At 43.5% G+C, this 16,366-nt stretch overlaps 1 protein-coding gene across 1 annotated transcript; it reads right to left on the bottom strand.

The window, feature by feature from the left end:
* Nucleotides 1-227: 227 nt before the first annotated feature.
* Nucleotides 228-13,803, bottom strand: LOC140489020 (16 kDa beta-galactoside-binding lectin-like). The gene is made up of 4 exons (XM_072588259.1): nt 13,694-13,803; nt 9,019-9,098; nt 7,419-7,590; nt 228-1,335 (listed from the first exon to the last, which is right to left on the bottom strand). The coding sequence occupies exons 1-4, from the start codon at nt 13,700-13,702 to the stop codon at nt 1,189-1,191; spliced, it is 408 nt and encodes a 135-aa protein (XP_072444360.1). The 5' UTR covers nt 13,703-13,803; the 3' UTR covers nt 228-1,188.
* Between the last annotated feature and the right edge of the window lie 2,563 nt (nt 13,804-16,366).

Genomic DNA, 16,366 nt, shown 5'->3' with positions numbered 1-16,366 from the left:
CTGCATGCACCCCCATAAAACCAACTAAATGGGATAAGACATCTTGAGACACATCCATTGTTGTGGAGGAAATCGTTCTTCAAAAAATGTGCAAGTCTGAAGTTATCCCTTACTTAGAATAAATAAGACTTGTCAATTGAGCAAAATATTAATTTGAATCAATAGATTTTAATTAGCAATTGAATTCAATTGCTCAGTCCCAAAACAATGCATTTTACCACTGCAGAGGTGTTAAAACATCAAGTGCAGAATTTATGCACAAAAGACTCCACAAACACTGGACTGTCAGCCTTGTGCTGATGTCAAACAAGCCTAGGCCCCTTTTACAGATCACATCTCAGTCAGAGCTGGTTAAGGCAGGCAGAGACTTGCCACAATTATGCAGGTCAAAGAAAGTGATAATCACAGACAGACAATCTCAACTTCTGAGCAACTTTATTCAGGAGATCAAACATCTGAATTCTCAATCTGGAGTCAGTTCTTTTAGTGGCCTATCCCCACAGCCAGGTGGCAACTCAGTTTACAAAAGTTTAATAAAAATTACTACTTGAACAGTGAAATAGCTGAGTGAACTAATCCTCATGGTCCAACAACAACTCATGTTTGTTCATGAATGTGGATCTAAAGCACCAAGGTCAGGCTGCCCTTTAAGAACATGGGCAGTTTGACAGCAAGAAACTGGCACAGACATTTCCTGGATCAAACTCCCCTGCCTCACTTCAAAACCAACTTTAAAAAGTGGGGAGGGGGGTTTGGTGGGTGGGAGATGGGATGCAGTGGCTAAATCTTCCCATTGTTGGATTAAGGTAGCCTTGATCAAGGATAATTTATTTTTAAAAAGTGCTAATGTGCATCAGTCTGCAAAAAAACTTGGCCATACACTTTTGAGCAGAATAGTCACCGACTAATTCGTTTGAGAGTCTGGCCAAACTTCCTCAGGTAAGGTCTCCAGAGACTCCAGTCCAGGAGAATCAAGTCAGTAATCTTTAAAGGCATGGACTGGTCACTAGGAAGCAGACTGAATATGCAAGAGAGATATAGGGGCTCAGCATAGAGGGTTGGTCTTCCAAACAGAATGGGCGATTCCCACTTGGAGGAAAAAAAAAGTGTTGATAGTTCAGAAAATGCAGTTACCCTTGAGAAATTCACCTCCCCTCATTGCCTTGCAGAACTAAGACAAGGTTAATATCAATAATCAAACTTCAGGGACTTCACGCGAACATCCCCTTGCACTTGGAGGTATGTCATGGTGTCCATAGAGGAGCGATTAGGGAACTCCAGAACATAGTCAGGCAACTTAATCTCAAACTTCACTCCAAGGAACATAATGGAAAACTGTTGAAACAAAAAGAAAGATGGAAGGTCATGTTTTGACTATTCTTAATCTCAAGCCCATCAATAAGCTTGTTATTCCTTTCCCTCCACTGTCATCTGGTTTCTGACATGCATGTCATTCAACTGTGGTAGCACATTCCTTGTTTCAGGCCCAAGGACTTCATATTGCAGTGTTATATTGCACCTTTGCTAAACCTAATAACTTGCAAATTAAAGACAAAATGGATTCTAAATTTGATATTTGGTGCATTTTAGCCACCAAGGCTGTTTCATGAATGTTTGTAGTTGACTAAACCTTGGTTAAGAATGCCTGGACAACTTAAGACAAACACCAAACAGTGATTGAAATATAGACATCTGCAGATGCCAGAGTAGCTAGGGACACTAGGAAAGTATAACTTTTAGTTGAACTCCTGAGAAGTTTTAGTTGAACTTCTGCAACCTAAAAAGTTAATACATGCTTCAGCTCTGCATTATTATTTTGCTTTAGTTTGTAGAGCAAAGGTAGCATCCCTAGCCCAAGTCTCCTGGCTCAGGTAAAGTCCTGAGTGAGGGATTGAGCTCCAGAGTGAAAAGTCAGGGATACATTTAGCCATCCAGACCCTGTGTAAATAAGATACCCAATTCCCTGTGCAGGGAGAACAGAAAGCAAGGAAGTGAAGGGATGTAAATTCACCTGGTGAACAATTGGTTTAGAGATGACTAACTGTAGCCAGATTTTCATCCCTGATTTAACTCACCCTTGAAATATGGACTTAATCTTCATAATTGTTTACTTGGCAAAGTTAACCTCCATCCACAATGCCTAAACTTTAGGCAAAATCAGTATTTTATTTTATAGAGTTTAAAGTCACAGTCGTGGTTTGGGAAATCTTGTGTTAAGTGTGACTTTGTTAATAAAACTGAATTCTGTCCCAAGCAGGACCAAGTAATCATCCTGACAGCCCCATTGGGATTGGAGGCATTGGATGGTGTTTATGGACTAGGCCAGACCCCCTCAAAACATGTCAAGTAGCCCAGACCCCTAACTGGTCTAGTTGTGTTACACCTGCTTAAAACATTTCAGAAGGGATGCAGCTGGTTAACTTGTTAAAAGCAGTGTCACCAGAGAGCTTGTGGAAAGTGGGGCATGGTCAGTGCACTCTTCCTGGGGGGAGGGGAGTGGAAATAGGAGCAGTGGTAGGCCATTCAGTCCTTGGAGCCTGCTGTGCTATCCACGATCATCCTACCCAGTACCTCATTTCCCATCTTCCCTCCTATCCTTTAGCCCCAGAGACCACGATAAAACTGCAGTCAGCATCTAGGTCACAGAATACAAGAGGTTGTACATTAAATGCCACAAACAAAAAACCATTTCCTCTACCTACCAATGAACAGAAATCACATTGGCAATTCAGAACCACATCTGTTACTGGTGTCCCCTTTGTCAGGGCACATTCTACTGCCCAGTAGCTTTACAGAGCACTTTAATATAGGTAAAAGGGAGCACTATTAACTGCCTCAGGAACAAGACACAGGAGAGCAGCTCAAACAAAAATTCTAATTAGAAATAACTTTATAATCACTTAGTTTCCAAATGTAGCTTGAAAGAACTTAAACTGACCACCGAGACTGTTCAATTATTTCAATACAAACCAAGGCATTGGTTAGGAATTAGATTAGATTCTCAGTGTGGAAACAGGCCCTTCAGCCCAACAAGTCCAACCCCCCCCCCCCTCCAAAGAGTAACCCACCCAGATCCATTTCCCTCTGACTGATGCACCTATCACTATGGGCAATTTAACATGACCAATTCACCCAACCTGCACATCCTTGGAATGTGGGAGGAAACCCATGCAGACAGGGAAAGTCTGCGAACTCTACACAGGCAGTCACCAGAGGTTGGAATCAAACCTGGGACCCTGGTGCTGTGAGGCAGTGCTAACCACTGAGCCACTGTTGCCACAAAGAGCAATTCGGCCCACCTGTCCAAGTCCCAGATTCACATTGAGCCGTTTCAACCTGCTCAGTGATTAACTGTGCTGCTTCAGTGCCAGGGACCAAGGTTCCATTCCAGCCTTGGCTGGCTCAAGTCTGGGTAAAAATGAGAACAGATGCTGGAAACCTGAGTCTGGATTAGAGTGGTGCTGGAAAAAGCAGAGTAGGTCAGGCAGCATCCAAGGAGCAGGAAAATTGATGTTTTGGGCAAAAGCCCTTCATCAGGAATACAGCAGGGTACCTCTGGGGTGGTGAGAGAAGGGGGGGGGGAAAGAAAGTAGAATAGAGTACAATAGGTGAATGGGGTGGGGACAGGTGATAGGTCAGAGAGGATAGGGGAAGGTAGCGGAGTACTGTGGGAGTTTCCTCCCATACCATGGCTTATCTGGAGTAAGTGTGTGGGGATAGGGGGTTGACAGTAGATGCTCTTGAGGGTCAGTGTGATTTGATGGGCCATGGGGTTTCTTTCTGCAGTTAGAATGTGTTGTTAGTCAACCCTATTTGCTAATATTTCACCACAAGTTGGTCAGCCCACTCCCAGTGGGCTACAGGCAAGCTTGAAATTAGAGTGCTCTGGGATTTGCTGCTTGGAGGAACAATATCCCCTGGAGTCAGGAATTAAGTTTCTGGAAAACCTCCAGTCTGGCATCTGTAGAGTCCAGTTAATTTCAGGCAGTCACCCTTTGCCAGAAGGAATTTTGCAGAGGATAGGGGCTGGGGAAATGGGGCAAGGAGTAGTGATAGGTAAAAGATGGAGCCCAAGGAAGAACAGTTGGACCAGAAAAGATTGGAAAGTGGTCAGCCTCAAAATAAATGGCTGTTAAGGGGTCCTATTAGTGGTGAACTGTGGTTAGTGGATAACACAGACCATGTGATAAGGCCTGGGGTGAGATAGTTGGAGCAAGGGCATAGGGAGGAGGTGCCTAAGCTAAAAAATTATGAACTCAAGTCATTTTGCTTACTGCCTCTTGCAGAGAATTAAGATATTCAGGCCAGAGGTCCCAAAGTGACTTGATTTTTGACTCCACAGATCTTTAGCTTGAGGCATCCACAACAAGCTTTCTTGGACTCATGTGGACACTGGTTACAAAGGCCAGCTACATCTTCCTCAGGCAGGAGAGGAAATTTGGCATGGCAAATAACTGCCAATAATTATAGGTGCACCATAGAGCATTCTGGCTGGATGTATTGCTACCTGGTATGGTAACTGTACCATTCAAGATCAGATGGTTACAGAGAGTGGTGAACTCAGCCCTGAATCTCAAAGGCCAACCTCCCATCTATAGAATCCATCCACCAGGCCCACTGTCAAGAACAGGCCACCAGCATTCTCAAAGATCCATCCCACCCTGGCAGTGCTTTTCTATAACCTCTACCAAGTTGGGCAGAAGGTATAGAAGCCTGAATGTACACAGCTGGTTTCAAACAGTCACTACCCTACTGTTTTGAGAATGGACAAACTCTTGGCATTGGCCTGTACTTGTGCTTTACTGCTGTTTATCTATAACAGACATATTATGCTATTTAATTATGATCTGCCTGTATTGCAGGCAAGACAAAGCTTGTGCCTCTGTACATAGGATGATAAATTCAATTAGTATTTGCATCAGTCCAAATTACTGCTGCAGGGAGTGTTTGCTCACCATATACACACACTAATAGCCCATCTTTAAGCAGGAACTGTACTGCTACAAACTGTTTGCAGTTAGTTAAAGTTTGCAGCAACTGCCACCTAGTGTAGAACTAGAGCATTAACAGTTACCATCTTGTTTAAAGAGTTCCCAATTCAAAAAAGGTCTTTAGACAGCATGTTCCAACTCCATGACTTGGACAGAAGATACGTGAGAATACCACCCCTGCAAGTCACATCTTGACTTGGCAATATCACTTCCTTCAAAAACAAATCCTCCCAAGGCCACTGAAGGAGTCTGCAGCACAGACTACAGTGTTCAAGATAGCTCATACCAACTTGAAGGACAGCTAGGGGCAGGCAACAAAAACACTGCTCCAGCCAACAGCACCCATACCCCTGAGTAAACAAAAGCCTCCAAACCAAGGCAATGAAACAACAAATTGACATGTGCTAGTCCAGAAACTGAACTAATGACATATGTAGCTGAAAAGGTGTTGCTGGAAAAGCACAGGTCAGGCAGTATCCAAGGAACAGGAGAATAGATGTTTCGGGCATCAGCCCTTCTTTGAAAGATCGATTTTCCTGCTCCTTGGATGCTGCCTGACCTGCTGTGCTTTTCCAGCAACACATTTGCAGCTCTGATCTCCAGCATCTGCAATCCTCACTTTCTCCTTAATGACATATGTACCCCTGCCCCATACAAGTTAAGCAACTATCCACTGGAGTGAATCAGTAATATTCTGGGTTGGTTCAGGCCTCACCATAGCACAAGGTGAAGGGAAAGAAGGAGTGCAGATTGCATTACAGCTGCAGAGTAGAACATGCCTGGCCATGAGGTGCTGTCTGAACAGCTGTGCTTTTCTAGCACCACTACTCCAGAATCTGGTTTCTAGCATCTGCAGGCCAACACTGGAAACCAGAGAACAATACAAGCATGGAGAAGCTCAGCAGGTCTGGCAAAATAGTGCTGTGAGGAATATAGCTATTGAGTCAGATATGACTGCTACACCACAATAGTGACCAGATGGTTAACAGCTACACATTTGCTACAATTAAAGAAATTCAGCAGTCTTCCCAGTGGCCAATTGGCTCAGCTTAAAATGAGTAAGCCCTCTAGACCATTGCTTCCATCCAGTTTTTCAAAGTATTCTAGTCTTTCCTTCGGCCATAATTCGCTGGGATCAATCTTAATTGACAACTCACTCATTTGCCACCCCTCCACCTCATCTTGGGGGAAAAAAAACCAAGATCCACACCAATTACCATCTTCAATCCCAAGGATCTTCAAGAGCTGGTTTCTCCAGTCACCCCTTTGCATGGACTATTTTTGATTTCAGATTAAAAGTCTGAGCAGTGGCTGCTTCAAGATTTAAACTGAAATGCAACAATCAAGTGGATATCACCTGAGGGTATAGCCACCAGGCATAGCACACAAAACTGTCACATTCTGAAAAATGTTCATGGGAACAAACTGACTGTATCCAATATTCCAAGGCAAACTCAATTTAAACAGTAGAGGCTCAACTGACATTGTCCAAACTGAAGTGTAATGGTTGTCCCTAGGGAGTAGGCACTGAGCCTTTTTGCAGTCTGAAAGAACTCTGCATTCAGAGGAACACTATTACACCAATAGTACGTAGCAAGCTAAACAAAATTAAAAGCAGAAGTTAGCTGGTTTAAACCACAGCACTGTCACCACTTTGTAGCAGTGATGGAGGTTGAGTTTAAGGACAGCCTGGTTTCTGTGGGGGAAGTGTGCCAGAATACAATGTGGTAGAAGCTGGGTACAGAGCTGCTAGAAGTGTTCCAGAAGTGTTCCAGATTGCCAATCCCTTTACACAATTCTTAATATGCCCTCTGACCAATCCAGCTCTAACTTCACTGTCAGGTCTTGCTCAGAGGGACAGCCTATTACACTTTAAAAATCCATCCTCTTCCTCCCATACCACCTTTAACTTACAGGTAACATTCAGAGAAATACAAGCCAGGTGAGACCAACTTAGTTTGGGATTATGTTCAGCATAGACTGAATCCAAAGTGTGGTGCTGGAAAAGCACAGCAGGATTCTCCTGCTCCTCAGATGCTGCCTGACCTGCTGCGCTTTTCCAGCACTACACAAATCTGATCTCCAGTCCTCTTCCTCCCAAGATACAGACCCTTTGTTCCAGTCTGTGCTGTATGACAGACTATGGCTTTTTGGATTTGCCAAATTGTACAAAGACTTTTGTCAGATGAGACAATTCAGCCTCTTCCACACAAGAACTGGTCAGATATTACTTAGACAAACTGAAGCTGTCATAACTATGGCCAGAGAATGTTGGCTTTCATAAGAGTGAACAACAAGGCACTTTCACCCTGAGAAATGGACAGCAGTACAACTCAAAGCCCCAGGACTTGAGATTCAGATGCCAACTCCCAGGTTAAGGACATTTACAGCTAGATCATTCACAAGTGACAGAAATCCCATGCTCACCTTAAAGCACTCTCCCTTCTCAAATACAAAGGTTTCCTCTCTCTGCTCAGTGCACCACACACCATCTTCTTTACTGTTGCAGACAATCACTCTACCGTCCTGATCATCATTGAACCTTGGGTTAAAGTGTAATGCCAACGTAGAGTCATCTTTTCCCAGGCTGATTGCAAACCTGCAAACAAACAGAAGTGTTCAGATTCTGTGCTCCTGCACACAATCTTCCAGAAGGAAAGATTGCTGTAATTTCCCTTCACTGAAGGGGTGGATACTCAGCCACTTCACCCTCAAGTTCAACCATTCATAGGTAAACTTATACTGAGCAGGAAGCCATTTCAGACTCATTTTAGTGTCAGCTAAAGTTCTAAATCTGGATGGTAGGAGACTTCCTCCCCATCTCCCTCCCAAAAGCTCTAAAAAGCACCTTAAGGCTAAACTGATACCAGCACAAACAGAAACTAGAAGCTATCACAAGGCTGATGGTTCAGGGTACTAATCCTGCATGGAGACAAGGCTGGTCCAGTCACTGCTGCTGGGAATGGGACTATTAAAAGGTCACCTAGCCATAGATGGCTGTCACGTTTCCCAACTCCTTACACTGTACTCACATCGGTCAGACTACTCTAGTCTTCCCGCCACCTCTTGCATATGACCAGTGTCATTGGATAACATCATTCTCCATACTGCTGTGGTGGGTTTTGTATTTCCACAGTAGGGACTGGCAGATCAGTAGGGTTCTGCATTTCTGTTCTTAGAACACTGACAAGATCTCACTGTTGAGAGATGGCCACTAACCACAGGAAGCATGAAAGTCATTTCACTTGCTCCAGGAACAAGGTTGGGACATTTTCATAAATGCATTGACTGCAGCACTTTGGGGCCCCAGGGAGAGAGTTTAACAATTGTCTAAATTAATGTGTTGCAAAGGTATCACATGGAATTCCATGAAAACAAGACCTTAACCACATTCCAAGAATACCATGGTGCAAGGATACTCATAGTACATCAACCCTATTCTGGGGTCATGTCCAAGATAGAGAACCATTCCTCAAACTAAAAAAGAGAAAATCCTGGAGTTGCTGCTAATCTTCCTCAATAGACTCAGTGGAAAAAATCCTAATAACCTCCCAAAGCATCTTACAAGTGCGAGAGCATCAGCAAAGCTCACACACAATAGGCAACAGTGGCTAAATGCCTCAGTGCCCGGGAACCTCATTTGATTCAACCCTCAGGCAACTTTCTCATGTCTACATGGGTTTCCTCCCACAGTCCAAGGATGTAGAGGTTGCATGGCCAAAATCAACTTAAGTCACCCATATAGGGTCCAGGGATGTTAGGCTAGATGGATTAATCAGGGGAAAATGAAGGCTTAGAGGGATGGGGTGGGTCACTCGAGGGTTGGTGTGGACTCCATGGGCCAAAATGGCTGCTTCCACATTGCAGGAAAGTTATAAACTAGTACTATCACAACCAAGGACAAAAACCAAAGTCAACACGTTCATGAAAAAAATCATCCAATCACTTCAGAGCACTACATAGTTAGGAGTTTGCAAGGCTAAGTCAGTAGCCAAATAGGGGCATAGAAAAATGAACAACGTCTTACCTGTCTGCCTCTGGGTCAGTAAAGACTTTAAATTTGACAGTGTCACCAATCTTCATGTCAACATCAAACATTTCCAAGACCTATTGAGATCACACCATAGGGGAGATGTTAAGGACACTGCTTGCAAACCATATCAGTGTCCCCCCAGATCATCTGCTTCAACCCCAATTCAAACAAATTCAAGGAATGTGGAAGCCAAAGCTGGTGTCAATAGTGACAGTTAAGTCTCAGATTAATAGACACCAGTCAAAGGGAGGAATTCTGTCCTTACCCTCAGGAAAAGGAATTACCTGAACAGCCTGAGCAAACTATTTGACCAAGGACTATTTGAATAGACTACAGCCAGCAACACAGGCCATGTATAGCAAATGCGGTTCCCTTGTTCAAGAAGGGGAGTAGGGATAACCCTAGTAACTATAGGCTGGTGAGTCTCACTTCTGTTGTGGGCAAAGTCTTAGAGAGAATTGTAAGGGATAGGATTGATGAACATCTGGATAGGAATAATGTGATCAGGGATAGTCAGCATGGTTTTGTGAAGGGCAGATCATGCCTCACAAGCCTTATTGAATTCTTTGAGAAGGTGACTAAGGAGGTGGATGAGGGGAAGCAGTAGATGTGGTGTATATGGATTTTATTAAGGTGTTTGATAAGGTTCCCCATGGTAGGCTACTGCAAAAAAAAAGGTATGGCATTGAGGGGGAGTTGGAGGTTTGGATTAGGAATTGGCTGGCTGGAAGACAACAGAGGGTAGTAGTTGATGGTAAAGGTTCATCTTGGAATGCAGTTACGAGTGGTGTTCCGCAAGGATCTGTTTTCAGACCATTGCTGTTTGTCATTTTTATAAATGACCTGGAGGGGCTAGAAGGTTGGGTGAACAAGTTTGCGGATGATACGAAAGTCGGTGGAGTTGTTGACAGTGAGGAAGTATGTGGCAGGTTACAGCAGATATAGATAAGCTGCAGAGCTGGGCAGAAAGGTGGCAAATGGAGTTCAATGTAGCCAAGTGTGAAGTGATTCACTTTGGTAAGAGTAACAAAAAGATGGGGTACTGGGCTAATGGTCGGATACTTGATAGTGTGGATGAGCAGAGGGATCTTGGTGTCCATGTACACAGATCTTTGAAAGTTGCCACCCAGGTAAATAGTGCTGTGAAGAAGGCATATGGCTTACTGGGCTTTATTGGCAGAGGAATGGAGTTCCTGAGTCCTGAGGTCATGTTGCAATTGTATAAGACTCTGGTGCAGCCGCATCTGGAGTACTGCATGCAGTTTTGGTCGCCATACTATAGGAAGGATGTGGAGGCACTGGAACTGGTACAGAAGAGGTTTACCAGGATGTTGCCTGGTATGATAGGAAGATTGTATGAGGAAAGGCTGAGGCACTTGGGGCTGTTTTCATTGGAAAACAGAAGGTTTAGTGGTAACTTGATAGAGGTGTACAAGATGATTAGGAGTTTAGATAGGGTTGACCGTGAGAACCTTTTTCCACATATGGAGTCAGCTATTACAAGGGGGCATAGCTTTAAATTAAGGGGTGGTAGGTATAGGACAGATGTAGGGGTAGATTCTTTACTCAGCGAGTCGTGAGTTCATGGAATGTCCTGCCAGTAGCTGGAAATTGGAAGAGAAATGAATAATGCTAGAACTTTCCATACAGCACAAAGTTAGTCAGCCAACTTTGAGTCCATTAAAGGGGACAAAGCAGTGGAAATGGCACATTTACTTCAAAGACAATTCATGGAGTAATTTAAAGCTGAACAGTAAATCCAACTGGGTCTAGATTAGAGTGGTGCTGGAACAGCACAGGCAGCATCTGAGCAGGAATATAGATGTTTCAGGCTAAGGCCTTCATCAGGAATAGAGGGAAGGAGCCTGTGGAGAGGAGAGATAAATTAGGGGGTGGGGAGAAAGTAGCATAGAAATTGTACTCTATGCCACCTTCTCCCCACCCCCTTTATCTCTCCTCTCCACCCAACAGGCTCCCTGCCTCTATTCCTGATGAAGGGCTTTTGCCCGAAACATCTATTTTCCTGCTCCTCAGATGCTGCCTGACCTGCTGCGCTTTTCCAGCACTACTAATCTAGATACTGGATGAGGCAAGACTGGAGCAGAGCAGAGGTTTAGTCTGCAGGAGAATGCTATCCATCCTTCATTTGGGAGCAAGGATGAAAGTAGCACACAGTTTGTATTCCCCTCAGACATCTTGCTTCTTCAGAATTGAAAATTCCAAAGAGAAGCATCAAAACAAAATCCTGGAAGCATGCATGCTGCTTCAGCAACCAATTCAATGCTTTAAGCTAATTTAGCCTAACTCAGCAGACAAGGTCAGGAGGTTATACATAATCCATGTTGCAGAATAGCTATCAGTGGCACTCACAGTTCATTTCACAAAGTGAGATACTCTTATTGAAGTGTTGAGAAAGGATTTTTCCAGAGAGTGAAAGTGTCTCTTCAACAGTGAAATAGCTAATTGCCAGCCATACCAAAGACAGGCCTGATCATGTCAATGGAGAAGCATAATGTAAATCTCTCGTCACAGTAAACATCAGCAGATTCTCAATTTGAAGAATGCTCTTGGTCGGAGTTCTGGCAACTTCCACTTGCAACAGAATTAGACAATTGTAAATGAAAGGACACAGTATCAAAGATTTGGTGTTTTGAAAATAGTATGTGCAGTGAGGACAGGTGTTGCTTTTTAGACAAAAACAGTTGAAACCAAAAGGTGCAATGCTGCTGTCCCTCCAGAGGGAGGCAGCCTGGGCTCAGGTCTCACCTGCTCACGGAGGTGGATTGTAGCTGCCTGAACAGATTGCACTGACTTCTTGGATTTTAAAAAATCCATTCTTTCTGCAAGACTTAAATATTTATTAAATGTGGGGCTTATATCCCACCTCAAGGCTAGGAAACCCAAGGGTTTATGACCTACTTTATTTCACAGGATGAGTCGATCACTGGCTAAGCCAGCATTTATTGGCTCTCTAACTGCCCTCTGGGCAATTAAGAATCAATCAAATCACATCATTGTGGGTCTGCAGTCACACTTGACCAGACTAGGCAATTTCTGTCCCAAAAAAGGAAATTAGTGAGCCATGTGGGTGGTCTCCAAGAACTGGAGACTAGATCATGGTCATATGGTAATGCCAGGTTTTTAAATTGAATTCTGATTCCACATCTGTTGTGGAGAGATTGGAACCTGGGATCTCAACATTACTTAATCTTTGTAAGAACGGTCACAATAGTAGCAAACCATCCACTTCCACCACCTGCTCTAGAGCACAGCATAACATTGCAATGAGTGTTGATCCAAAAAAATAGCTGAGGAAAAGTTAATATGCAGCATTGCTAGATTACAGACTGTGCAGTACCTAGTCTCCATGACTAGGGGAAGGGTCATTTTCAACATTGTAAGCTTCCATTATGGAGGAACTAGCAGAGACTTAGTCACTAAAGCAGAGGAACTGAGAAACAGATTCCCAAAACAGTTCTATTTGCAGGTCACAAACTACTCTCTAGTAGTTACTAGAAACTGCTAAAGTGTGTACTACACAGTCAGCTGCTAGTGAGTCAAGGTTGTAGATTCACATCCTATTCTAGGGGCATGGATTTATAATCCAGGTCAAAGGAGGGTTGTGGTCATAGCCATTTTCCAATGGCACCCTAGGTTCAAATCCCACCTGCTCCAGAGAGGGACCACAACATCTGATCAGGTCAGTCAAGAGCATCTTTAACCTAGGACTAGAGTGTCAGATAATATCTTTCAGGAAAAAAAACAGCATTAAGCTTAGACCAGTCTCCCCATATAGGGGTGTATAAAGAGATTCCATGATAATTTGAAGGCAGAGCCCCTCCCCCAAAACAAATTTAACCTCAGGTCACATTAGCAAAACAGATTCACATTAGCACAAGCAGGAGTTCACTTTGCTCAAAAGTGAAAGTTTCCTACACTGTACCCAAAAACATTTTAACTACAAAATGCTGTTGATACAGAATTGCAGGCTTTTCTAGAAAGTTTAGAAAGAGCCAAATTGTAAAAAAAAGATACAAACTTACAGGATTGTGGAGAGTTCTTATGGAGTTTGAAAAATGCAGGAAGAGTTTAGTTTTGATAATAAAGTTTGATTTGAGGCATGAGTTACATCATGCTTAAGCCACATTAATCTAGGTGGCCTCATTTCAAAATACAGACCTGAGTTTTAAACAAAACCCTAAAACAAAGTCCTAATTTAAGATGTAATCACAGTTGAGATCTGGGTACTGATAAATTCTTAGATTTAAGGATATCAAAGCAAGAGCCATGGACCAATATCATGTCTCAGAAGTTAAATATTCAATTTCACAAAGTATTTCATCAAGTCACATACAAGCCCATTATTTCATGAGTGTCCAATTTGTATGCTACTACTCACCCACCCAACCCAATTTATTCAAGCATTTAAGTCATCAGGCTTATGAACAAAGGCTTCTGAACACTAAAGTGATTACATTCTTGTAAAAGTGACTAACTATACGGAAAAAAAACCTACAGAAATAACGCTCACGTTCACTTACTACAAGTTAAAGGCCTTAATGAGATACACTGCTGACAAACCAACTATTAGACCCCCACTTTGAATCAATGGCAACACAAGCTTTAAACTGCAGCACAGCTGTCAACCCGACACTTCACCAATACTCACTGTCTTCATTATCGCTGGCTTTTACGTTTACCTCTCTAAGGCTGAAATACAACAAGCATTCAACTAACCATGTGAAACAATCACTACAACCACAGCCTATATGAATACCATCAGTCATCAGCTGACACATGTTTGGCATTTAAGATGATCCAATCAGTGTGCTTTCTTTCGAAGATTCAACCCACCCCCCTCCTGTCATTTGTCCATTCCTTGGAAGCAACAGCCAATCAAAGCATCCAATGCAGGGGGATACTGATACAAGTAGCGGAGATGAAGCTGATGGAAAAATCGGATTTAAAGGGATGTGGTGTTACTGTCTCTGAGGTGGATGGGTAACTTGAGGAGTTTGATTCAGATAGTTAAAGTTTTCATATATTTTAAAGGTTGGAAAAAAGACAGGTGTAAGGACCAGTCTGTACCAGGTACATGGGAGTGTGCCAGAGAGAATTAAAGGGTATAGTTCAAAGATATTAGTTTGTTAGTTTTAGACACTTTATTGAATAATATTTTCAGATAGAAAGAATGTATTCACTCTCTATACATATGGTAAAGCTCTATTGGCTGTTTGCAATGCAGAGTGGGATTAACAACATAAGTTCAATTCCTGCAATGGCTGAGGTGATCTTGAAGGTCCCATATTCTCAAGCTTGCTGCTTGACTGAGGTGTGGTGACACTCTGGTTAAATCGCCACCAGTTATTTCTCTCTAATGAGAGAATAGTCCTACGACTTACCTGTAAGGAAAACTCTATTGAGAGTTGACCCATGGAAGGCTGCTGGACCAAATAGCATCCCTGGCAGAGTGCTCAGAGGATGCTTTGAATTACTAGTGGATGTTCTCATGGACATCTTTAGCATCTCTCTGAACTGTGCCATAGTTACAAAATGCTTCAAGGCTGCTACTATTGTTCCTGTGCTGAAGAAGTCTTCAGTGTCCTGTCTCAATGATTACTGCCTTGTTGTGTTTCCACCCATCATCTCAAAGTGATTTCAGAGGCTTGTGATGAGGCATATTAAGACCCTGCTGCCCTTTCTCATTGGACACCCTGCAGTCCACCTATCAACCAAACTGCTCAACAGATTAAGCCATTTCCGCCATCCTCCATTTGGCTGTCACCCACCTGGAGAAAGAGGACAGCTATGTCAGATTACTGTTCATAGACTGCAGTTCTGCATTTAACACTATCATTCCTCAGCACCTGATTTATTGGAAAGCAGAGTCTGCTGGGCCTAAGTACCTCCCTTTGTGACTGGATCCTAGAACTTCCTGACTGGGAGACCTCAGTCAGCCTGGATTGGGAACAGCATCTCCAACACCATCACACCGAGCACGGGGCCCCCCCAGGCTGTGTGCTCAGTCCACTGCTGTTCACCCCACTGACACCCGACTGTGCAGCAATCATATCATCAAGTTCGCTGATGACACGATTGTAGTGGGTCTCATCAGCAGGAATGACCAGTCAGCATACAGAGAGGAGGTGCAGTGGCTACTGGACTGGTGCAGAGCCAACAACCTGTCTCTGAACGTGGACAAGATGAAAGAGATGGTTGTTGACTTCAGGAGGGTACGGAGCGACCATTCTCTGAAGGACATCGACAGCTCCCCTCTGGAGATTGTGAAGAGCACCAAATTTCTTGGTGTCCACCTGGTGGAGAATCTCACCTGGTCCCTCAATACCAGCTCCATAGCGAAGAAAGCCCAGCAGCATCTTTACTTTCTATATAGGCTGAGGAAAGCCGACCTCCCACCTCCCATCCTCACCACGTTCTACAGAGGATTCATTGAGAGTACCCTGAGCTGCTATGTCACTGCCTGGTTCAGGAATTGCACCAGGATCGTAAGACCTTACCATGGATAATGAGTACGGCTGAGAGGACCATCGTGATCTCTCTCCCCTCCATTACAGACATGAACACCACATGCTGCATCTGAAAGGCTTAAGAGCATTGTGGAAGAGCCCACACACCCCTCACTCAAACTCTTTACCCGCCTGCTCCAGTAGAATATACCAGAGCATTTGATCTCTCACAGCCAGACTGTGCAACCGTTTCTTCCCCCAAGCCATCAGGCTCCTTCACACAGTATGATCAGACTCTTTCCCATCTGAAATTCTTTGTACAACTTCAAATTGCTGCTAGAAAAATGTCTATTATTTATCATTCAGCTATTACACTGTAACTTGCTTGCTTTGCACTTCTTAGGCACTTTATGCTGTGTATGAGTGGGTAGTTTGTGCTGTCCATGTAGCACCCTCTGCCCTGGAGGAACACTGCCTTGTTTTTACTGTATCAGCTGTATATGGGAGAAATGACAAACAAAAAGCTACTCTATTCGCGAAGACTATAGTGGCTTCTCCTTAATCTTATGTTAACCTGAACCTGTACAGGAATGCTGCAGCACATCTCCAAAGAAAGTAGGACTTGAACTGAGACTCCTGACCTGGAGGTGAGGACATGACCATAGTACCACAAGAGCTATTTTCTGCTGCACCCTGTATTCCCAGCCAGTATCCCATTCAAGTATTCCTGAATCATCTTAGTATCTGCAATCAGACTAGTATAGCTTTAGGCATTAGGCTGCTATGAACTGGCTTAATTATCCTCTGAAATGTCCAAGTCAGTTTGATCAAATTCATGATCAAAAACTTTCTGGTGATTATGTAGTCTACAATAT

This window comes from Chiloscyllium punctatum, chromosome 18 (assembly GCF_047496795.1).
Source record: "Chiloscyllium punctatum isolate Juve2018m chromosome 18, sChiPun1.3, whole genome shotgun sequence".
Taxonomy (NCBI): Eukaryota; Metazoa; Chordata; class Chondrichthyes; order Orectolobiformes; family Hemiscylliidae; genus Chiloscyllium; species Chiloscyllium punctatum.
Note: the sequence above shows the minus strand (reverse complement) of the source record. Positions and strands in the feature narration are given on the sequence as shown.